General features: G+C 34.6%; 3 protein-coding genes across 3 annotated transcripts in view; 1 reads left to right on the top strand and 2 right to left on the bottom strand.

Moving 5' to 3' along the window:
* The window catches only part of LOC123525890 (receptor-type tyrosine-protein phosphatase kappa-like), a 60,583-nt gene that overhangs the window by 2,836 nt on the left and 31,887 nt on the right, over positions 1 to 25,860 (top strand). Inside the window, exons 5-8 of the mRNA XM_053537972.1 lie at positions 56 to 193; positions 1,334 to 1,465; positions 1,779 to 1,916; positions 2,772 to 2,909. Coding sequence (XP_053393947.1) covers positions 56 to 193; positions 1,334 to 1,465; positions 1,779 to 1,916; positions 2,772 to 2,909 — 546 coding nt within the window. The remainder of the gene's footprint in view (positions 1 to 55; positions 194 to 1,333; positions 1,466 to 1,778; positions 1,917 to 2,771; positions 2,910 to 25,860) is intronic.
* LOC123525301 (cysteinyl leukotriene receptor 1-like) lies at positions 15,158 to 19,101 on the bottom strand. Its single transcript, XM_045304240.2, has one exon. The coding sequence runs from the start codon at positions 18,996 to 18,998 to the stop codon at positions 17,667 to 17,669; it is 1,332 nt and encodes a 443-aa protein (XP_045160175.2). The 5' UTR covers positions 18,999 to 19,101; the 3' UTR covers positions 15,158 to 17,666.
* On the bottom strand, positions 22,262 to 25,705 carry LOC123525303 (C-C chemokine receptor type 5-like). Its single transcript, XM_045304241.2, has one exon. It carries the CDS (start codon positions 24,957 to 24,959, stop codon positions 23,784 to 23,786), a length of 1,176 nt encoding a protein of 391 aa, XP_045160176.2. The 5' UTR covers positions 24,960 to 25,705; the 3' UTR covers positions 22,262 to 23,783.

Here is a 25,860-nt window from a genome sequence, read left to right on the forward strand (position 1 = left end):
AGATTCAAATGCCGTTACAATTACTTGACCACAAGTGTTAATTTTAACATTTCAGAATGCCAAAATGGTCAGTATGGAATCAATTGCAATACGACTTGTGGCCACTGCTCGGACCCGTTTTCATCTTGTGACCGCGTGACTGGCACGTGCAATAAATGTCGACCTGGATGGATAGGGGATAAATGTCACCAAGGTAAATCATAAAATAGTTCTGAACAAAGTCATTTCTTTCTGTTTTGTTATTAATTATTTCAGTCCTATCAAAACTGACAATAAAGCATTTATTATATATAATTTAACTATACTGTTGCTTTTCAAAAGTGTGCCTTCATTTCATCATACTCGTCGACGTTTTTATTTTCAAGTACTATCCAGTCATTCTAGACACAGCCAGATATATAGTGTGGAGTTGTATTTAAGGATAGGATACGTATTTAGCTTTGCGTTGTGGAAGATTATTGCTACTTTTTTCAACGCGTACTTATATTCTGTTTATACCCGTTTTAGCTCACCTGAGCATGAAGTGCTTATGGTGAGCTTTCAGAGTCGTTGAATGCCCGTTGTCTGTCCGTCCAGACGTCCGTCCACAATTCCTGTAAAAGAACGTGTTCTAAGTCAAATTTTAGTCAGTTTTAACCACATTTCACAGAAATGTTCCTTGATAAGTCCTATTTCAATTTCCTCTAAATATCGGCCATCCGTGCAAAATTTGGTTGCCGTGGCAACTGTAAAAAAACCCTAAAAATCTCCTAAAGCTGACTCGATTTCAAAATAATTTCTTAGCGTTATTTCTTTGGTAATCCTGCATCAAATTCCTCCAAACTATATTGATTGGCCGTCAGGGGATGGGGTTTTGAAAATCTTAACCTCTCAAATCGCTGAACCGATTTTAAAATAGTTCCACTCAGCTGTTACTTTGGTTACTCTCTACCAATTTTTTTCTTGAAAATCTCCTTAGAAATCGCCAGTCCGATTTCAAATTAACTTTACAACACTGATCCTTGAGTGACTCTGTGCTGAATTTCTTCCAATCATGTTGATTTGTTAAAAACACAGACGAAAGGAGCCGGACTCGTTTTCTCTGTATGGTTATGTAGGACCATCATGGTCTTCTTGTCATATTATACATGTCTATAAGGGGTTTGTTCAAGAAATATAAACCAGTCTTCTCCAGAGGAAACTATACAGAATACTGTTGTATAAGCTTAAAATTGTCCATGTTATTACATAAAATACAGATATAAAAACATCCGCAGCAAAGATCTCTTGAAACTAATCTATATGTTTTATAGAACTTTGAACTATTTTTAAAGTTATTTCGATTCGTTTGTAGCTTGCGAGGCGGGACGGTACGGTCAGGATTGCCAGAGCACCTGTGGTAACTGTATTGGGACCTGTGACCCAAAGACAGGGGTTTGTTCTCTCGGCTGTAAACCTGGATGGGTTGGTTCGAAGTGCATAGAAGGTTTGTAAAACAAATTATCTTTATTATCATTTTGACTTTTTTCACTATTGGTTGAAACCGGTTTTCGGCTTCTGAATATAAAACCGTCAGCTGGAACAAAGTAAAAACGTCCAGCTGTAGTACAGTGCTAATATACTAAACAGACTCGACAACAACTATCAGTACAAAATTACATGTTATTTTTTCTTTTAACCTTTTGCGTACCTACCTGAAAAAAATATAGTTCCTTTCCAAATTATAGTTAATTTGTGCCTTTTTGACGAAAAATTGTGGTTTCTCACACAACAATATTAAAAGGTGACTCCTAAATTAGTTTGTAGCCCGGGAACCTATGGACCGAGCTGTGAGTCCCAGTGTGCAAACTGTCGTGAAGGAGCAGCTTGTCATCACGTGACTGGAAACTGTCCATCAGGATGCGCAGTCGGTTTTTTAGGAGAACGATGTAACAAAGGTCAGTCCATAATTTTTATTTAAAAGATACCATACTGTTCTCTGTTGGTAGTGAATAATTCGAACCGAAGAGGAATCATTTTGAATATTGACCGGTAACCCCCTCAATAAGCGTTTTATTACATGGTATTAGTTTTATATTCACTTTTTGTCGAATTAGCCAAATAAACTAGGGTATGAAATTCAGCGAAAACAAGTACTACCTCCTGAGTTCTAAAAACAAGTCTGGCTACTTCTGTCGTATTAACAGTTCCATTTCATGAAAACTATTACCTTGGTATTACAGCTGAACTTCAAAGTGATTAGTTACTGTGCACTACTCCTCCACCCCCATCAACACCCCCATCCGATCCGTCAAGTTAAATCCAGAAATGGTTTCTTAACTCATTTATCAGACACAGATAACTTTGTTGAATATAACCCAGACATGTAGTACAAACTATAGACCGACTCTTTTTATGAGTCACGTGATAATTATTGATAGCCAACAAAATATATGTTTAAAATCTGACCTGGTAGCATAAACATCAGTACACTTACAAAGTCTGTTGAGATCAAATAATCTGCAATAATATTAATTTCTTCATACTGACACTGATATTTTCTCAGAAAAAAAACATTTTCTCTGTAGGCTCATCTCAACAGTTAGAGACAGAGGCAAGAGATATTGTAATTTTTTTAGAAAGTGGTATCAGAGAGGATTGAATTTATGGCCAGGTGTTTTACATTTAATGACTCTAACGACTGATGCCAGTCTAAAACATCAGCTGAACCAGTAACAGATCGAACGTTACCTAGTAACGCTTTCATAGCAGGTTTCAATATTCATATTATAATCCTTTATGTTTGACACCAGAATGTTCAGCCGGAATGTATGGTCAAGAATGTATGCAGACATGTGGAAAATGCAAAGACAATGTGACATGTGATCACGTGACGGGGAACTGTCCAGCAGGTTGTCAAAACGGTTGGAATGGTGAAACATGTCAGCAAGGTAAATTTTTAACCATCTTTTATGTGAACACATCAAAGTCCGAGATAGTTGTCCTGTTTTGTCCTACAGTCATATTAATAATTGAGTCGCACCATGAGAAAACCAACATAGTGCATTTGCGACCAGCATGGATCCAGACCAGCCTGCGCATCCGCGCAGTCTGGTAAGGATCCATGCTGTTCGCTTTCAAAGCCTATTGCAATTAGAGAAACCGTCTGTGCGGATGCACAGGCTGGTCTGGATCCATGCTGGTCGCAAATGCACTATGTTGGTTGTCTCATGGTGCGGCTCTTATATCTGTGAGTATGTAAGACTATAACCTTGTATCAACGAGTACCAGAACATTTTATTGTCATGTTGTTGTACTGTTAACGCTACGAAGATTTTGTCAACCAGGTGTACTATTCAAGAGAAACAGACAAATTCTTTTTACGCACGTGGCTACGTTCTTCGTGAATTATTGCATTTGATGTTCACTTGTGAAAGATATTTTATAGCCTGTGTTCTGACCCTATGTTTTACTTCTGGAGCTATTGGAATTTTGTATTATTATGTCTCTTTTCTTCTCAAAATAAATGAACAGAGCCGAGAAAAATAGGTCAAAATAGGTCAGAATATCATCATTAAAAGAATGGTTAAAAATTAAAAAGATTATGTAGTCGGTTGCTAAGTATTTCAGTTTTTTATTGAAATCAACGATTATGCTATACAAAGTAGTAAGGGAGATAAACGTTATTCTGAAGATAAGTAAATTTGCAAGATTTACACCCATTCTACATCTCATAAACTGATTGCTCGGAAAAAATGTTTCTCTCAGGTGTATGCATTAAAGCCACTAAGGATTCAACAAACAGTTCATAATCCGTAAAGAATACAGAGTCCTGCATAAATATGATAATACAACTCATTGATAATAGAACCAACTTGCAGTCATTGAAATGAAATGCTGCACGGATAAACAATTCATTAACAGAATGCAATAACGCTTGCATTGTTTCCATTCAATCTATATAAACTGTAAACTTTACTTTTTAAAACCGTTACACATCTTGAGTACTAAAGTTCGAGCCACCATCTACATAATCTTACACCTACAAATTAACCTATATAATATTTTACACAACTGTTGTATTGTTCTCTGCGGGTTAATAACCAAAATGAATACCTACATACCATACCTGCGCACGTGCACAGGTATCATACCATACCTGAGCTCGTGCACAGGTTTCATACCATACATGAGCACGTGAAAAGAATGTTAGATGAGTTCAAACTGTAATGTTTTTTTTAAATGCCATGTTATTATCCGTAAGTATTGACCTGACACTCAAGAATATTCCGTATATTTTCCGTAAATTAATTCTCGGTGTCTGAAGTTAGATAGCAAAATAAATATTTCGTATATATACTGATCTGATCAAACCTTATAGTCTATAAACGTTATGGAAAATGTTGAATAAAACATATTTAAAAGTATCTTAGATAAAAAGTCAAAGTATTTCTCACCAGCGTTTCCCGAAAATGAATACTAGTTCTACAAGAGAAAACAATCAGATTTCGGGAAATATGTTACGCAGATATTGCAGGGGCGTCGGAAGTGGGGCCGCAGGGGCCGCGACCGCGGCCTCAATAATTTGCTCAAAAACGATTTTTTTGTAAATTCATAAGTTGGAGTCGCAGGTCCGCGGACCCAATATTTTGTATAGTATATTAAAATGTAAGGTACAGGCCTCGGTGCCTGAAGGAGTCAATTCATATGAAAAAATTGTATGGGATTCTTCAAACACAGAAGTCTTTTTAAATACACTTGACAGCAGCAAGCATTTGTTTGATGACATAACAAATAAGCTGGTATCTGGTGAAACTGATATAAATCAATGTATTAACACATTCTCTGATATGGTGCATGATATCACTTTTAAATGTTTCGGTCGATCTTGTAATCACCATAGCAAGGGTACAAAAAGAAAGAAAACAGAATGGTTTGACGACAGATGCCGGAAAGCAAAAGCAGATTTTTTAAAGGCAAAACGAATATTTATGAACAATAAAACTGAGCAAAATAAGCTTAATTTTTTGACGAGCAGGTCCATTTTTGTTAAAGTTAAGAGATTAGCTAAAAGCAAGTATTTTTGTAATGAAAGAATAAAACTGTCAGAATTAAGTCAAAAGTCTCCCAGGAAATTCTGGAAATATTTAAACAAATTTAAGCGTAAAGGGAATTTTTCAAATAATGATGTCAGTTTAAATGATTTTACGCAACATTTTGCAAATTTATCCACTGTGCCTGAGGATCGAATGAACAGCGGTCTTTTCAATACACAATCACGTGATAGTGAGGTGAATATTGATCAATTAGATAAGCCATTTTCTGTATTAGAATTGGAAAAAACCATATCTTCCTTGAATCGCCATAAAAGTAGTGACTACGAAAATAATGTAGCTGATTTTTTCATAGATGCTAAGCAATTTATTTCTCCTTATCTTTGTACCATTTTTAATTATATTTTTGACACAGGAGTTTATCCGGAGGCATGGTCAATAGGTGTTATTGTGCCAATTTTTAAGAAGGGCGATCCTTGTGATCCGTCGAATTATAGAGGTATCACCTTAGTAAATATTATAGGTAAAATATTTTCTCTGCTTTTGAGAAATAGAATTAACAAATGGTGTGAAGATGGTAATTTATTCAATGATTCACAATTTGGGTTTCGTGATAATCGTTCAACAGCTGATGCAATTTTCCTGTTGCACACTATTATTCAAAAGGTCTTGTCAAAAAATTCAAAACTATGGTGTATTTTTATTGATTACGAGAAGGCTTTCGATACGGTAAACAGAGATGCCCTATGGGTAAAACTTATTAATACTGGTATCAGCTGTAAAATGATTACCATGATAAAATCTATTTATAACACTGTTAAATCTTGTGTAAGATTATCAGCGTCAATGCCCTTGTCTGATTTTTTCGATGTTACGCTTGGATTGAAACAGGGCGAACCATTATCTCCCTTATTGTTCATTTTATTTATAAATGATATCAACGAATCTATTGACTTTAATACACTGACTAACAATGACCTAGATCTGCTATCTATGTATTTAATTCTGTTTGCAGATGACATTGTTATGTTCACTACAAACCCAAATAGTTTACAAGCACAAATTGATAATATTTATCTATATTCTAGGAAGTGGGGTCTTAATATTAACGTAAAAAAGACAAAAATTTGTGTATTTGAAAAACGCAAACAAACACATGAACTGGATTTTTATATCAATAATGAAAAAATCGAAATAGTGGACTATTTTATTTATTTGGGTGTTAAATTCACACACACTGGTAAATTGTTAGAAGCTGTGAAAGCGTTATCTGACCAAGCCTTAAGGGCATATCACAATTTATTATATTTGTTTGACAGAGTAAAAACGGATGTTAAAACAAAGTTAAAACTATTTGATACTATGGTTGTACCAATATTATTATATGGCTCTGAAGTCTGGGGTGTATACAATTTCAAGGAAATTGAAAAACTTGATATCAGATTTTGTAAATATGTGTTAGGAGTCAGGGCTCAAACTCCAAATAATGCCGTATATGGCGAACTGGGTAGATACCCATTAGCAGTTATTGCCAAAGAGAGATCACTAAAGTTTTGGTTGAAGATCATGAAACGCCCTGACTCACTTATGTATACTATGTATTTAGATCAATATAACAATGTTCATAATAGCTGTTGGTCAAATAAGTTGAAAAGTATTCTTGACCATCTTGGTTTTAGTGATATATATGATAACTTCAATTGTAATGTTAACTATTGGCCAATGTTACAAAGAAGAATCCGAGATCAGTTTATCCAACAATGGAATGAGTCTTTGAATAATATGTCTAAACTAGAATATTATAGAAATTTCAAGCGTTCATTTTGTTATGAGAAATATATTGATATAATTACTAACGATGTATTACGTAAACATTTTACAACATTAAGAGTTTCTTCTCACCCATTAGAAATAGAATTTGGTAGATATCGTGATATTCCTAGAGAAAATCGATTATGTAAACTTTGTAATCAACAGGTTGTTGAAAGCGAATACCACTTCTTGATGTGTTGTAGTAGGTACACAGAAATTCGTACTAAATATTTAGGTCATATGTCATGGCCTTCACTGCAAAAATTTAATAGGTTCTTGTCAACTGAAAACAGAAAATTGGTGATTAATGTTGCAAAATTTATCAAAGAAGCATTGTTTATTAGAAAAAATACCCTCGATAACTTAACTGTTTCGTAGAAACTTATGCCATAGTCAGGCTGATTATGCATTGTGTATGTGACTTATATTTGTTTGTATAATATTTGTTTATATGTCATTTGTTTATGCCACGTCTTTGCCATATTGTTTGCTATATTGTAAATGGCCAAAGGCAATTATTTGTCGATTTTGCCAATAAACTTGAAACTTGAAACTTGAATTAAATTTTGCTTCGCGTTAAACAATACACGGTGTCCAGATTAGTGTGTTACCGTGGTGACGGTGACACGATCGGGGGTGTTAATTGGAGTCATACACAGGTTTCCGTGATTGGACTTAATTACGCGTGAACAAATCAGCATGTTTTTAATTGGCATGTCTTTAGTCAATGGAACGTTTAAGCTATACCCAGCCGCAAAGATCTAAGGTATTAACTTATAAAATTCAGAAAAATAATTATCATGTTTTTATTTAATGAAAGAGGTAAGTGTTAAGATTTATCACACCGCTAAGATGTAAGGAATTAATTACATAAATTGTTTTTACTCAAAAAATGATATTTCAAACAAAAATAAGAAATGAATGTAACATGAATGATTATTAATACATTAAATACAAAAAAAAACATACATGCATTCTTTGTATTGCGTTATACATTATTAATTCTGATAAGAGTTTATTAAACTTTATTTTGCTGATAGTCATGTAAATAGTAAGAAAATACTGGAGACTTGAGATGCGATTCAGTACCCTTAAAATGCACCAGAACTCGCCATTTATGATCCTGTTTTAAAAAAAATTCAGGGGGAGGTCCCCCTTACCCGCCTTACGGGAGGGGGTTGCCCCCTCCCGTACCTACCCCACCCCCCTTCGCGGCCCCAATATCAAACACCTCCCGACGCCCCTGTATTGTAAGAGTAAAAGTAACATCGATAACATTACAGTGAATTAAAAAAAAATGGTCTGAGGTGATTTTGAACTCGTGGGATAGTGCGTGGCAGTCAGACAGCTACCACTATGACTATGCCACTGTGTCATTTGTTATCTATATTGGTTATTTTAGGATACAAATATTTCGTAAAATAATGGAAACTAAGTTTATCATGAAAAAAATGTTTATAAACATGCAACCGAAGCGTGAAGTTGTGTAAGATAAAAAAGAACCAAGAAAAACAAACAAAAAAAAAAAAACAATGAAACAAATTGCGGACTTTTCATTCAGTTAAACAGATAAACAGACGATACCATTTTCGGATACATAATTGATAAATATCAGTTCACATAATTGGTTAATATCAATTCATGAGAATGTGAACTTCAGAAAGTGAAATATTGATGTTACAGAGAATATACTGGTGCGTTGTATGTTTTCTGTAAAATGAAACAAAGAAAAACTCGCAACAAATAATCGGCTAACAAAAATGCATTTACATAGGCGAATTAGCAGAACTTTCATAAACTTTTTAATATCATTTTACATATTTCAATTTACCTGCTGAAGATAAAGTAATTCCCACAATCATTTCTTTTTTTTTTTAACTGGGAGAAGGAAAGACTTATTGACAAAATAATTAATAAAAACTAACAAATTAAAATGACGTTGTGTAAGTCAGTTACCTACCTCTTAGGTCGGTGTTCATGAATTGAAAATACCCGCGCTCGTACGGTAACACCTCGAGCGCTACGCGCTCTCGGTGTCACGATTCGCACGAGCGCGGGTATTTTCAATTCATGAACACCTACTACTCGGTTAGTAACCTACACACGAATGCCTTTATTATGGATATGTAAAACGCGCTTGACGTATTTTTCCCAAACAAAAAGGAAAATGTACTTCACTGAAGTAATAATGCGTGGAAAGTATGTTTTAAGTTATTTCAATCTTTAAAAAGAATATCATGGTTAGACGCGTTATTTCTAAATTTAAATGAATGACTTCAAAATGAATCAGCTTTTAATCAGTCAGAATCTTTTCTGATAAAAATCATGAGAAAACAAGAAAACAAAAAACAGGACTTGTTGATTGTGCATTGTGAGCTTTTGTGGAACGCATTTTTGAAAGTTTCTTAAGAGTTCCGGAAAAAAATAAGCATAATGGAATAGAAAAATAACTATTATATCTTAGATTAAACCTTTTGTCCTTTAGATAATTACACGGGGTATAAGATCCGATATAACGATTGTGTGTGTGACAGCCTTTGGAACCATACAGAAATATCATCCAAGGCACCTTGTAATAATTCATAATATGAACAAAATTATCACTTTTGAAATAAAATAAATACACACAAGTTCATTTACGCTCATGACTTGATATCCGAGGTCACCGCATCTACAATTACATATTCTGGTGTATTTTCATCCATAGCAAATTTGAAATCTTGTCTTCCTAATTCTTTTATCTGCCCTTTATTATGTTAATCGTTTAAAACTCATGCTTTTACTGTTTCATTATTTCATTATTATATTGTTATTATTTTTATTTTATGGTTCTCACAGATTTAATCTATGGTTTGCCCATGGTTTCAAACAACAGAATCAAAATGGTTAATAATCTTATGTTCCATCTGTAAATTTTTACCTATTCTTGCATATCTGTGTTCTGATACCGTGACTGGCATGACACCGTGACTGGCATGTCACGCTTATGTTTTGTCTACGAGCCGAAAAACACGGACACTCCTGCTGCCTTGTACTTATTCATTGCTGAATTCGCCACCGCTTAAGACATGCAAAATGAAATGAAACCAGTCATTGATGTAGCTAACGCGAGAAACTAGTATTGTTCAACCGTGTAAAGAATGATGCTATTGAATAAGCTTGCTAAAGTATTTGTAAGGAAGAAAATCTCGCATATCAACCGTAAGTTATGACAGACGTATTGTATCACATGCAGAAGACACACCGCAAATGAACCGCTCCTTGAAAAAACCAACATAGTGCGTTTGCGACCAGCATGGATCCAGACCAGCCTGGTCAGGATCCATGCTGTTCGTTTTCAAAGCCTATTGCAATTAGAGGAACCGTTAACAGCATGGATCCTGACCAGACTGTGCGGATGCGCAGGCTAGTCTGGATCCATGCTGGTCGCAAACGCACTATGTTGGTTTTCTCATGGCGCGGCTCAAATGTGTACGTGCAGTGGTAATCGATTTTAGTTACATGTTATAGTTCTTAGCCATTTAATCCCATTTAACTTTTTTATATTTTTCAAATCATTAGTGCCTTCCATATTTTTGGTTTTCTTAACTAGTTTAATGCTTTCTTTCTTTTAGAGTTTAATAAGTGACTAATTTCCTGCAATTTTTAGCTCACCTGTCTGAGCGCAGAGTGTTCATTTTGAGCTATTGTGATTATATACCCTGTGTCCGTAGTCCCTCGTCGTGCGTCGTGAGTCGTCAAGAATTGAGATGTTAACACTGTAGAGATCACAATTTTAGCCAAATCTGAATAAATATGGGTCAGAATATTACACGATTTCGTTACTATGTCATCTGGGATCAAACACTACTTAATATGTCACTATTATTAGGAATACCATGTTTACACTCTAGAGGCCACATTTTCTACCTCATTTTTATGAAATTTAGTCAGAATGTTTGTTTCTATGAAATCTACGATAATTTAAAAACTGAGTTACTTAAGATATAAAACTAGGTCACTAGTTTAGATCATAGACTAAAGCGTCTGAAGACTCTAGATGCCACTTTTTCTGTTTGATCTTCTTAAAACATTGTCAGGATGTTTGTCTCTATGGATTCTATGCTAAGTTCAAAATTTAGCTATATGAGGTCAGAATCACTAGGTCAAATCATGAAAAGACTTTGTTAACACTATGGAGACCACAAATGTTATTTGCTTGTCATAAATCTTTATCAGAATGTATCTATGAAGTCTAGGTCTGTTTCAAAATTGGTTACCCAAGGTCTTCAACTAAGCCACTAGGTCAAATCGTAGGAAAACATTGTTCACACTCTGAACGATACATTTACCACTTGGTCTTCATAGAACTTGGAATGTTTGTCTTCGGGTACAATCTGGGTTACTTGAGGTCTTAAACTTGGGCACTAGGTCATATCATAGGAACAACTTATAAACACACTATAGATGCCACATTTTCTACTTGATCTTCAAACAACTATATGGAATCGTTCAAAACTAGATTGTGCAGGTCAACAACTCTTTCACTAAATATCATAATTTAAGTATTAAAAGGAGTCAAAACTACAAAAAATTTTAAAACAAGTCACTTTATTTTTAAGTATCATAGAAAGATATAAAAAAAAAACACTCAAAGGCCACATTTTCTACCTGATTTTCATGAGACTTTTGTCAGAATATTTGTCTGTTTAAAATCTAAGATAAATTTGTAACTGGGTCACTTGGATGAAAACAAGCTCTTAAGGTCAAATTATTACTCTGTAACATTATAAAGGCCATTTTTCAACTTGATCCTCCTAAATTTTTGTCAGAATGTTCGTATGAAATCTAGGTTATGATCAAAAGTGGAGTACCTGAGGTCAAAAACTATTCCACTGTGTCAAATTATTTAACACAACCTGGTTAATCATGTACCCGATTTACATAAAAATGGCAAAAGTGTATGTCTCTGTGAAGTCTAGATTGAATTAGGTGCTAGGTTATCTGGGGTAAGAACTAGGTGATGTGAGCGATACAAGGCTTTCTGGGTCCTCTTGTTTTTTATTACACCGTTAGTGCCTTCTATCGTTTTGAATATCATTTACTATTAAGTGCCTTCAAACTTTCTGATTTCTGATTTATTAACCTTTAGCCTGCTTGCGGCAAGTGACTTTGCCTTTGCGACCAGTGCAGACCAAGATCAGCCTGAACATCCGTGCAGTCTGATCATGGTCTGCACTGTTCGCCATTCATTCAGCATTTATTTTGTAAGTATCCCTTTTAAAAGTTAATGGTACTATCCAAATTGAAAGATGGACAAGTTCATTATACAAATTTAGCAGTGTAAGGGTTAAAATATTTAGCGCATTTTGTCTCTTTTGCTTCCAAACTAATTTAACTTAAATTATATTTTTATTAAACCATTTTGCGTCGTTCACTTATTTTATTGCCTTAAATCATTTTATGCATATTGCGATTTCCTTAATCTTTTTAAAATCATCTACCATTAATTGTCATCTAGTGCATGATGTTGTCATTTTGATAGATTTCAGTATTGATACCAGTCTGACTGATTTCTATGTTCTCATTACTCACCCACCCATGATACTTGTTTGTTTCATTAATGGATGTTTACCTTATTTCTTAAAATTATTTTAATGTTTATTAGTGTGGTACCAGTAACGTAAGGTGTGTTGTTGTCTCATTTGTGATCTACGTTTTATTTCACATTAGCATACTCATTAACCGATTAAGGTTTAGGGGTGTATCACCAAAACACAGAAATATTTTATAAACGAACAACATCGTTACCAATATTTTACCTGACCATTACATGTTCTGTGAAATAAAAAATAAACAATCGCTGAAAACTGTGTTCCACCTAGTTATGTGAAATTTCAACACTCGCACGCTATTACAAATGCATCAAAACAAACATGTGTAACAGTTCCTTGAAAATGGTGAGTTTTTAAAAGCGCTTGACTGTCTGGAAGTGGGGCCTGTTTAAACAGTTCTTTTTTCGGAATTCAATGCTTATATCAGTATACTGACTCTTGTTTTGTAGAGTAATATAAGTAATATACACGCTATCATTACAAAAATAACAAAACAAGTGTCAGTATACTAAAATAAACATTGAATTCCGAAAAAAAGACTTCCTAAATGGGACCCACTTCCGGGCAGTCAAACGCCTTCAAAAACTCACCATTTTCAAAGAACTGTTACACATGTTAGTTTTGATTCATTTGCAATAGCATGCGAGTGTTGAAATTTTATATAATTAAGTGGAACACAGTTTTCAGCAATTGTTTATTTTTATTTCTTTACAAATGGCATTAATTTTCAAAGGGGGACAACTTTTTCAGAATATTTTCATTACGGGACAGTACGGCAGAACATGTAATGGTTAAGTAAAATATTGGTAACGATGTTATTCGTTTATAAAATATTTCTGTGTTTTGGTGATATACTCCTAAACCTTAATCATTTTGTTATCGCGATTATCAATGACGTTTGAAATATTGAAACAAAAGTAACATAGAAATATTACGACATTCGTCACTGCTGACTGTTTGAACCATTGGATTTTATGATAGAACATTAGAAACCAATCCCACTATCTGCTATAGTTCTAATTCAAAAGATCTCGGTACCTGAATAAATTAAACTGACGAAATCAATTATGAATGGGAATATTTTAGATATAAAGGCATACAGTATAGCGAACGTATTTAATTAAACACGTATGGAAACCAAGGTGATAAAATGAGCTTGATTAAGAAATAAATATTTTATAAAGATTTTCGCGGGTATCTTCCTGTATATCCATTGGACAGCACTACACTAGGTCTACTACCTGTATCTAGTACGTAAATAAGCTCGAGTTTTTTAAAAACGCCTCTTCTTAAAACATTTGAAAAAAATATTGCAAGATTTTCGTATTGAATATATATATATGTAATATGCATAATAAATAATGGTATTAATATGGTATTTTTGTATATAACCTATTTTAGAAATTTACATATTCCCACGCAATTAAAAGGCGTACCAATGATAGACATGTCTTTTGTAGTTGTTTTTTTTTTGTTTTTTTTTTTCAAGATGGCACCGTTTTCAAAAATGGTCAAAAAAGAAGACCAACAAAAATTTATTTCGTCACCGTCACCGACGTAAAATGGATAAAACTCATCTTTATACTCCTCGATTTTGCCGTTTATCTTGCTTGAAAGTAAAATGAAACATTGATGTGTTGTTGTCAAGCGTGGAATCTGAAATCGCAGACTTCCCCATACCGAATTAATGAATGGTGTTTTGATCTTGTCGCATTATAGCTTTGCAATAAAATAATTTGAGAAACGCCAACTTTTTGACAAATAATAAATAAATGTCGATACCGATTTTGATATAGACATTTAGGTAAATAAAAATAGGAAAAATTTTATACCAAAAATCGTTGTTCTTGAATTTGTAATTTACTTCAAGATATAATAACATCTAATTTTTGTAACGGCTCGTTAGAATTTAGTATCTTGGGAAATACAACTTGAGATCCACGGGCTCAGGTGACAACGGTCACGCTTCTAGTGTCACCATTAATCATATTTAATGATTAATAATGAAAATAAAATTATTTGCATGCAAGTTGCAAGAAAAAAAGCGATATACGAATGAGGTGCTTTTCAAGTTATTGAGTGTATGGTGTTATAATAAGATCAAATTAAGATAAATGCAAAATGTAATGACATCAGTCTGAAATTGTATAAGTTACAGCGATTGAATCTTATATAAATACAGAAGAAAAACACTTTAGTAAGTATTCTTTTTTGAAACGCAATATTACTTTTTGTTTAGATGTTTTGCAAATTAAGTTTCGAAAATACGTTTTTGATGATAGATAAAGAAATGACTAACGCCTTCGTACACATTGTGCAATATCTGTCATGTTGCATGTTGCATGTGTCATATGTGTCATATGTGTAGTTTTGTGAATTTTCAAACATTTGGTTTACGTCGTTAAATGAATAAAATAACAACACAAGTTCAGTTGAGTTTACTGCAGTTGTGATATGTTGTTAATAATACATTATTCTAAACGTGTAAGAAATATCATAAATCTATAACCAAACTCTCGAGGGTGGGGGTGGGGGGGGGCGTCTTAAGTAGATTCGTTTAGTGTAGGTAAATGTTACCATCTATTCGAACTTTTCAACACACCACTCTGGAGAAACTGTAAAATACTATTCTTACTAGTAAGTTTCGAAAATTTTGGGAAAAAGTTAACGTGTTTAAGAATTTCAAAATAATGTTTATAAAAAGAAGTAACGGTGTTTAAAATGTTGAATAGACACCACTTAAAAACATATGGTAGTTTTTCTTTAATAGATAGATTTTCATATAATTATCCTGAATACTCAAACTACATGTATTTGTCAGGTTTCCACAATTAAGATGGTAGGTTGCGGTGAAAACATTGCGATACTAACAGTAAAGGGAAACCGGCAAACTTGAAAAATGGAGAAAAAAATATAGCAGTTGTCCACCAAAGCATAAAATACAATAAATACAGCAAGAATCTGTGTTTATTTTTAAGTTAAGCAGTAACAGAATATTTACACAAATTTTGACACAGAAATATCATCATGTAATTTTTTTATAAATAAATAAAATACTAATAGACAGATAGTTTTGCTTTTGTGTGTAACTTGCTGAGAACTAGATCTATCAAACAAGACAAAACTAACCATTCTTTGCAGTGCTATTTTGTATTGTATATAAAAATCTATTTACAAAAATATTCGTGAATTTTCAACTCTGTTTTTTGAAGGTTCAAAAGAAGTTATACCCAAAATAGAATCTATCTACATATTGCAGAGATCACTGCAACAGACTGTACCAATTTAAGAAATATTTTGTTTGTAGTTTTACTTGTTATATACCCTCTTAAACAGAGGGAATAAAACCCTCAAGTTGAGTTAGACATGCTGTATGATTTGGATAGAAATTTAATCACATTGTCAAGAATTCTTTTTATCCGTTTGTTGCTCTTGGTTTTCCATATTGCACTTTCAGACCCTAATAGACGCTGGTATGCTTCTATCAAAGCTAGACAGTCTCAACGGAAATACTTTTTCATTGCAATATTCACGAACATAAGCTTTGTTTTATGGGCTTGAAACATATGTAAAACATTTTCAAAATTTTATAAATGTGAAAGGTTCTGTTAAACATCATATACGAGGGGTGATCGGGAAGTTCGTATACTGTCCGTATAACGTCCTTATTATTTGTCGCATTACTATGAAACTTAAAATAAACTTTGATTAACATTTTCTAGTAAGCGTGAAGTTGAAATATAAATGCATTTTATATTATTCGCTGAAATATCAGTGTCCATAGCAACGCGCATCGGCATACCCGGAGCACGTCAAAATTCTGCACTTTTCAACACGTTTTTAATTGATTACTACCACATTTGAATGCGTTTTCTTTTTTGTAATAAATGTTGTTTCTACGGAAGCGTGAAAGGACCATCAGACGCTAATACGTTTTAGTACGTTAAGGCTGCGGAAAGGATATACACAGCAGACGCAATTTTCAAACTGACATATAATGCTAATGCAAAATGCGAAACTATATAAAACATATAGTGAGAAACAAACAACAACACTTCACTTTGCCTTAAAAACATAAATACATGTATATTTAAATTGTATCATGAAAATGGTGGCTTTATGTTATAGAAAGTCTTAATGTAATTTTTTTATGAAAGATATTGCTTTCAACCTTGGCTCACATTTTTGTCGGATAAACAAAAAAGGAAGTCATGTGTTGTAAATTCTGCGACAAACAAAGGTTGACGCGTGAACCGGTGAAAGAACATTATGACGTCATGCAGCCACTTGATGCCAGTGGGATGAATGAAGTTCAGTATAATTTTTTTTTCATCATGATTGTGTGAGCATGTAAGAATGAACAAAAACAAGGCCTTTTTGTGGTTTTCGTTTTGATTTAGCATGGTTCACCGCTCAGATGCTTGGTTCCAATCCTGCTGGTCGGAATTCTGAATCGTTTTAAATCAGAGCATATATAACGCGAATGCCATGATTATTTGATAAATTTACCTTTTAAGGAGTTAATACGTATATTTATAATAAACCCAATGAAGCCAAACTAAAAGCCCGCACAGAACAACCTGTCATAGATCTGTGACGAACCCACATTCATATGAAAATAAACCTGTAATGCAAATATGTAAATTTGCTCTGGATGAAAGTTCATTTAACAAAAAAGAAAATGTACTTCATGGAGTAAATAATGCGTACAAAGTATGTTTCAAGCCGTTACAATCTTTAAAAAGATTATCTTGGTTTGACGCGTCGTGGTTTCTAAATTTAAATAAATGACTTCAATATGAATCAACTTTTGTTTGGACAGACTTCCATTGCAAAATATAAATCGACTGCAATCAAAAGGCAATTTTTGAAATTGTCAGAATATGTCCGTTGTATAATTTAAAAATGTGATGTCCGTTGTATAATTTAAAAATGTGACAGACTGTGATCGGGGAAAATTGAGTAGAACAATACAGAAATATCAATAAATTACGACATTTAAGGCCTTTTTTGCATGTCAATAGTTGAATGTTTCCAGTTTCGAAAATGAAATAACACTACTGAAGAATATTTTTCCGAGGCTGAATTAAACTCATTTCCGCTGATGGCTTGATCAGACGAAGACATTGCAGTTACACATTGTGGCCCACTGTAAAGTTGAAATATTTTTGTCATTATTTGTTTATTCGTAAATAATTTAGTTTTTCTTCGTTATCAAACGCCAAAATTTATCCCATTCGCACAAGTCTTAATCTATAGCTTGTCCATCATTTTCAACAACAGAATCAAAGTGGTTTATAGCGCTGTTTTCCGTGTGAACAACGTTGTCATTTTTGGATTTAGTGTCAGTAGATTGATATTGCGATTGTTTAATGGCGCTAACCGATGTGGTGTCTGTAGGTTGTGACTTAGCGACATACTGATATTGCGATTCTTTGGTGGCGCTAACTGATGTTGTTGTTGTCTTACCATTACTTGGAGATTTTGATTTAGAGCCGAAAACTCCAGAGGTACCTGCCTCCTGGCAGCCAACCATTGCCTTGAGTTCCTTGCGGAATTTGCTTCCGCTGAAGACGTACAGAATGAAATTAAATGACGCATTGGTGTAGCTTACAAGATTAACAATCGCGTGCTGAAACGAAAGAAACTGGTAGTCATCCCATGCTTTGTAAGGATCAGTTTTAAAAAGTTCATTTATTTCTTCGGCTTTGTAAGGCAATATGGCATTGAATAAACTTGCCGGGGTCACGGTAAGGCAGAAAATCACACAGAGAGCAACCATAAGTACTGACACAGATCTTGTATCACGTGCAGAAGACGCGCCAGTTTGTCCACGTGCGGCGGCCATTGTTTTTTGTTTAGCTCTTGATTTTTGCAAGTAAACAATTATAGAAATGTTTCCAATGAGCAAGAGAATGAACGGTGCAGCAAATGCCACGCAAAAGTCGATCCATACATAAATGTCGTCCCGAAATTCCAGATACTCTTTCGTTTTAGGCGCACACGGTTGGAGTGTCCGGTAACCCTTAAGTCCCATTATAACAAGATGGAAAATATTCAAGCCGTAGGTAAACATAAATATTGCGAAAATTGCAATCATTGCTGTTCTCTTCGTACTCACAATTCTTACCTTGTGAGGGAAAACAACGCTCACTGCGCGTTCTAGGGTTACCGCGACTAGCAGCCACGAGGAACAATGCAAACTAGCATACGTAAGGTAAACTTGAAATTTACAGCCGGCGTCTGTTTGCCACCTGATATCATAATTCCAGGTCTGTTTCATCCATTGGCGTAATGGTCCAGTGTACAGGACGATCGTGTCCGAAACAGCTAGAGCCATCAGATACAAGGCTGTCGACGATATTTTATTCTTTTGTCGCAGAAGCACAATGAATATCAAAATGTTTCCAACTGTACCCCAGACCATGATAATTGGTGAGATCACCTTCCAAAGCATTTCTCTTGTTTCACCATAGTAACCTAATGGCGGAGGTGTCGCTGGTAATGGTGTTGGTCCACGTGACGTCGTTTCATTCAAAATAGAGGCCGTCGTGTTTATTGCAGAAGTGAAATTATCCATTTTTTTTTTGTTTGAATACTATTTTTGTAATATATTTTAACTTTTAAATATCTATTTTTTACAAATAATATTATATCTACAAATGTTCACTTTATCTCTATACATGCGGACACATCTACAGTTTGTGTTCTAATGAAGCAGAAAAGTGTAGATAGTGTTTATGGGATTACCGGAGCCAGTCACGACCTTGTATTTGCAAATTATATTGCCATGATATTCATCGCATTAACCTCTGGATACATTTAATATTCATACATGGCATTTCATACAAGAGTACATAAACATTTACATGATTAACGGTGATGAAAATTAATTATTTACAACATTAAGATTGTTGAAAATTCAGAATGTGTAAGGTTGTTGAAAACCTTTAAATATGTAAGGCTTATATATTGCTGAAAACCTTCAAACATGTAAGGTTTCACTCTAGTTTAAAATATATAAGCCTTACATGTTTAAAGGTTTTCAACAACTTTACACCATGGTCTTTTTCATGAATTATATTAATTCATGAAAAAGAGCACGGTACGGGTGGAAATAATATTTAAAAAATGGGTTTTAAGGAAATAGCCAAATCCTTTTGAACTTGTATATTTGCTTTATTCCTCAACCGGTTATATATATCACTATGCAAACATTTTTTTCTGCGGACCATCTTTGTAAAGACTTAAGTGTTTCATGCCAGAGGCCAGTAAAGCATTTTAAGAGGTCGTTAACGGCGCTGACTTAGAATCACTTGTCCAGCCTCGTTTTGGCTGCAGAATTCTTCATATGAGGTTGGAAGTTTGAAACAATACCTGGTGAGCACCTGGGGTCTTCCTACACTGTTAAATTTGGGAAAAGTCGCCATATAACCTAAATTTCGACCAAAAAAAAATAGACTAAAGTATTCTAGAGAACTGTGGTGTCATTTTAATACTCGTTATCAATTTATCACTGATACCACACTAACCAGTCTCCACATTACTCGCCCACCGTTCAGTTTATCTTTATCTCTAATCACCAAATGTTAATGGTATAGTTGCAATTATATAAATTAATTATTCGTCAAGATTATTAGATTGTAAACACTTTAGTAAAGTGTGATCCTGTCTCACTTGGGATCGGCGCCCACTGTGATATTAGTATCAGCATAGCTATTTACCGACTTTCTATTCTCCCGTTTGGCACCACATGAATGGTTTGAAGTCAAAGCACATACCACATGTTGGGTATCGAACACCAGATATACCTGTAAGTATGGTGAAAACTCGATCATTTGGTATTATTTGCTAACAATACCCGTCAGTATCAAAATAATATAAGGTCATACCAGTAATAGTGACCTTACCTTTAAATCTATATTTAAAACTTAAAAAAAAGTAAAATGATCTCTGTTGTTGGAATATAACATAAAGGGATAAAATGATGTTTTTGTGTTTCATCTTATTGTCGGGCGTCTGTAACCAATGTTACCAGTATCACAATGCGTGTTTTTTGATCAGTCTGTAACCCTCGGGGTTTGTCTGAGTTTGTGTAACAAATGACTGTTGTGTCTGCTGGCTACTTCGAAACGTTATACATGTATAAGTTAAGTTGTAAATGTTTTATGTATTGCACATGTATTATGGTTCTGCTTATATAAAACATGAAAATGCCCCTTTTACTGGAAAAAAATGAGGATTTTTTCTTTCCACCATTATCCAATTTAGCACTTTTTTGCCTTCAAATGCCGCAAACTTTTTGATTACCTACCCTCAAGGAAATGTTCATATAGGAATTCATTACTAAAAATGATACGTAAGTTGCACGGGTATATGGCAATATATTTTCACCTTCCTTATATGATCATTATTATATAACTTTCACCCACTAAGATTTTTATGGGTATTCAGTGTAGTGAAGTGTAAATTTTACAGCGATTTATAAACGCTTTGTTGACTTTTATTATAGATGTATATTTTAGTGTATATATATATATATATATATATATATATATATATTAATATCGCTTCAGTTAATACACACCTTGTAACTCGGGACTGTCGTTTTGTATGAATTTGCAAATATAACGTACTTTGTTTCTTTGGAAATGAACTCGACACCTGAAGTGTGTTCACAGTGACTCAAATTACCTCACTTGACGCCTCGTCCTTCTATCCTTTTTCTTTGCATATATTATATTGTTGAAAGCGGATTTTGTACACATTTTCATTTTTCAATTCGCGAATGCAGACTACTTACGAAGTCCAGTTTATGCCTCCAGTACACCGTCTTATGATTTGATCAAAGAACTAAAAGTACTGAAAGGCTGTCGAATTATGAACCTCATGCAATTTGTGTTACCTCTCTCTGAAGTTAGTTTTTTAAAACATTTATTTGTACACTTCACAGACCATTTGTCTTCATAATTTCATATATTCCACGTTGTTAAAAAGAAACAGAAGATACTTTCTAGTAATGTATTCCTATATGAACTTTTCCTTGAGGGAGGTAATCAAAAAGTTTGCGGCATTTGAAAGTACAATAGTGCTAAATAGGATAATGGTGGAAAGAAAAAATCTTCATTTTTTCCCCAGTAAAAGTGCCATTTTCATGTTTTTTGAAAGCCAGTTCCCGTTTTTATTTCTTTGTGGATTTATACTCGACATTTTGGTAGCATTTTCAAGGAGATGCTTGGCATTTATAGAAATGTAAACACACCTTATTACACATGTGTTCATATTTACATTTTAGCTGTCAGTTTGGAAGATATTCTATAGCGTTGACCTGCCAGACAAAAAATCTCTCTTAGAAGATACATGACCCCTACTTTTCTTGGTGTTTTGTGGTTAATAGGTCGTTAAGAACATAATGCTAGTAATTATTTCTTAAAACGGACCTGGCCGTGAGTTACAGCTCTCAGATCGTTAACTTTATATAGAACATATAGCAAAATTTACTACTGTATACCCTGAAGCCGTTGAATGGTCAAACCTAATCATATTCATATAGTCAGCTCTGCATGAGGTTCACACTGCGTTTTCGGGCAACCAGTTTTAGCATGCAGTTGAATACACTTTATGGGAGGTATGTTGAATGGCACAAAACATGTACACGGAAGATCTTACAAGTAGCAAAACTCATTTTGTATATCTTTTAAGCTCAGATCAGCAGCGTAGAAATTTGGTTTTAGCATTTTCGGCCTAGTTGTTTTCAGCCAAAATAGATAGCCTCCAAGTTTTTAGGCATATTTAGGCCAGTGTGTGGTTTTAATTGAAGCAATGTAAATTAGCAGATAAATAAGCACTTTTATTGGAAAAAGAACATACATAAATAACGAAAACAAACTGAACACGTTCAACAAATATTTTCAAGACTCGTAAATTGATTATACTACGCTAGAATGTAAACGACATTAGAACCGAACAGAGAAAGCGGCTTAATCTCACCAAGTATATAAATGACACAAAAATTGTACGATTAGACATACATTTAAAGGAACATACAATAGAAATATATAATAATAATAAAAAAATCTTTTTGAATACGGAATTAATTGATTGTGTCCTGTGGTGGTAATTTACTATAATAAAGCCTCATTATTGATCGAATCGATTGAAACGTGATATAACTTTTACATAGTTTATATTCTAGATCTTGAGCACTGCCATTGTCTGGTTAGACTGGCTCCCGTCCCTATGTTTGTTCTTATTTACATATAACAGTTTTCTTCATTAAGAGGGAAGTAACTCCAGAAGGTTGTTTCTACATTGACATTTTTTATTGCCCCTGGCTCCAAACATGTATGGTTCAGCCATCAGATAAAATTGTGCTATTTTAGAGGCTTAAAATTTCTAATAAAATGTTTTCAGTATTTATATAAAAAATAACCATGCAGCCAGGGAGCCAGGCTATTGTCTGGTTTGCTTTTTGTGTTTTGTGTTTGTGTCCTTTTTTTAAAAAAAAATGACATCAACCATATTTTAGGATAATAGAGTTACACCAAGGGTTATGAAAGTTTTTCGTTTATAGTCCCATACCACTAAAAAATGATTGACTTAATGTCTGAGGCATTATAGAAAATATGTACATTATTTCGCTAAGTATCTGATTGTCTAATGCAAGCAAGTTTCGTGATCCCTCAACAGAAAGGGAGCGGTAAAAGAGTATCATCTTACAGAAAGGCCACTAAACTATATTTGAGCCGCGCCATGAGAAAACCAACATAGTGCGTTTGCGACCAGCATGGATCAAGACCAGCCTGCGCATCCGCGCAATCTGGTCAGGATCCATGCTGTTCGCTAACGGTTTCTTTAATTGCAACAGGCTTTGAAAGCGAACAGCATGCGCGCAGTCTGGTCTGAATCCATGCTGGTCGCTAACGCACTATGTTGGTTTTCCCATGGCGCGGCTTATTTCAGCAATCGGCAAAAACCGTTGCAGATACCTGAAAGGAGGTATTCAAATACCATATTTGAACCGTAAGAAGTACAAGAACTTCAAATATAACGCTTATTTTCTAAGTTAGCAATTCCAAGATCAATTCTATTAAAAAATATAACAATATAATACATTTTCTAGTTGAATAAAAAGTCTGTCGACAACTGTTTATACAAATATACAAAGAAAACCCTGAAATTAAAGCTATTTCACAATTTGGGTTAAAATATATATGTTTATTTAAACAAGAATATTTAAAATGATTTTGTGATATTGATAAATTACAAATAATAAAAAGCTACTCTGTGCGTGGCTGCGCGTAGAGTCAATCACTAATTAGGACAAGTGATTACTGGTACACCGTCTTCAAGTTTCACTTTTAAATCAATATCTGCTCTCCTTGCTTTGCGAAGTTGATGATATTCCTGTAGTCTTTGTTTTCATTTCCTCGCTAGTCTTTTTAATTAGCCTGTTTCCGGACGCATCAAACACTCTCTGCGCGCGACTGCTGCGAAACAACCGGATCAACTCGGTGCGAAACTTTGTACCAGTGAATACGTACAGAACAAAGTTGAAGGCCGCGTTTGTATACGCGACTAGATTAACTATGGTGTGCTGAAGTATAAAGAATTGGTAGTCAGTCCAGCCTGCGTCTTTGTCGATTTTATACAGTGCCAAGATTTCTATTCTTCGGTACGGAGCGTAGATTTGGTAAACAGTCACCGGAGTCATAGTCAGTAAGAAAATAATACAAAGTGCCACCATTAACACATATACAGCAGACTCTTTACGGCCAATGTTAGCGTCTTTTTGTCTGCTATTTCCTGACATCTGTTTCCGTTTCAGTCGAGATTTATAGAGTTTGACAATCATTACGGTGTTTCCTATAACTAGAAATATAAATGGAAATGCGAACGCCATACAGAAGTCTATCCACTGCCAAACATCGTCCCGGAAGTTCAAGTATGCTTCTGTGGTAGGGGCACAACTTTTCCCGCCATATCCCTTAAGACTTTGAGTAGCAGGAACCACGGCATCAACACCAAACGTGAACACAAACAATGCCAGGATTATTAAACATGCATTTCTTCGTGTACAATTTACTTTAACTTTATGTGGAAATACCACACTGATAGTACGCTCCATTGTCACCGCAACGAGAAGCCATGACGAGAAGTGGAGGCTAGCATACGTGAGGTAAAGTTGAACTTTGCATGCCGCGTCGCTTAGTCTGCGAATATCTTTGCCCCATGCGAAACTGATCCAGTTCCTCAATGGTCCGCATAAGAGAATTGTCGTGTCCGAAACAGCCAGTATCAACAAGTATACTGCAGTGGAAGATAACTTCTTCATACGCATGGTAACAATGATTGTCAACGTGTTGCCAGTGGTGCCACATAGTATCAAAATTGGCGGCACTATCTTCCACAGCAACTCACGAATTTCGCCATAGTAGCCGATAGGGCGTGGCTGTGTTGAGGCAGAGTTTACTATATTTCCTGACCCGGTAGTATTCAGTATCAAACTCAAGCTACTATTTTCAGATGAATTTGCTTCCATTGTTTCAAGATAACAGTTCACGAATTTACATTCCAAGTTTGTATGACAGACGCTGTGCTTGAAATAAAACGAAATTAATGGAGAGAAACGGAGTAGCTAATACATCTGCTGTGTTCATTTGTCATTACTATTATAGTTTTTAATCACTTTATGCTTGTCATTAGGGACTATACCGCACAACATTTATTATACTTCGTTATGAACAGGATAATAGTTGTCATAGTGTAGGCTAAAATTCCTGACGGCATTTACCAGATGTTTCCGTGAATACATATTTCAGAAATTGTTTTTAAAACATGCTCAACATAATTGGAAACATCAATGCCAAAAATATATACATCTCTTTTTAGGGTAACACATAACATAGAAAACCAAACATAGACAAAAAAAAAATACTATCAAAAAGAAATAAAAATTCTATGACAACATTATTTTTGATATAAGGCCTACAAAGTTGAGCCAGTTTGAATTTCTGATACAAAATGTCGATCAGTTTAATTACAAGCATTTTCACTAGGATCGTCCTTTTCTCTCATAATTGCAAAGAAAACGTACAATGATTATCCTCGCAGACTGCTCCAATACTTGTGCATTCGTACAGCGGATTGTTGAGAACGCATTCAAATTTCGCCCTCACCCGAATTCGAAACCGTGTCATCCGGGACCAGGAATCCAACGCTCTGCCTCTGCAGAAAACTAACTACCAACTCGCCCATGCCCCCTTTCTCTTTCCCTATCCACCTCCCCCATCCCCCCACCCCACACACGCACCTCCTCCCACCCACCCCCATCCCCCATACACACACTCAGAAACGCAGAGAAAAAAGTAGCGAATTCCTATTGCGAAACAGAAATAAAATGCAAAAAAATTTAACGCGAATCTGCTGTCAAGCGGAAGTCA

Source organism: Mercenaria mercenaria, chromosome 3 (assembly GCF_021730395.1).
Source record: "Mercenaria mercenaria strain notata chromosome 3, MADL_Memer_1, whole genome shotgun sequence".
In the NCBI taxonomy this organism is placed as follows: domain Eukaryota; kingdom Metazoa; phylum Mollusca; class Bivalvia; order Venerida; family Veneridae; genus Mercenaria; species Mercenaria mercenaria.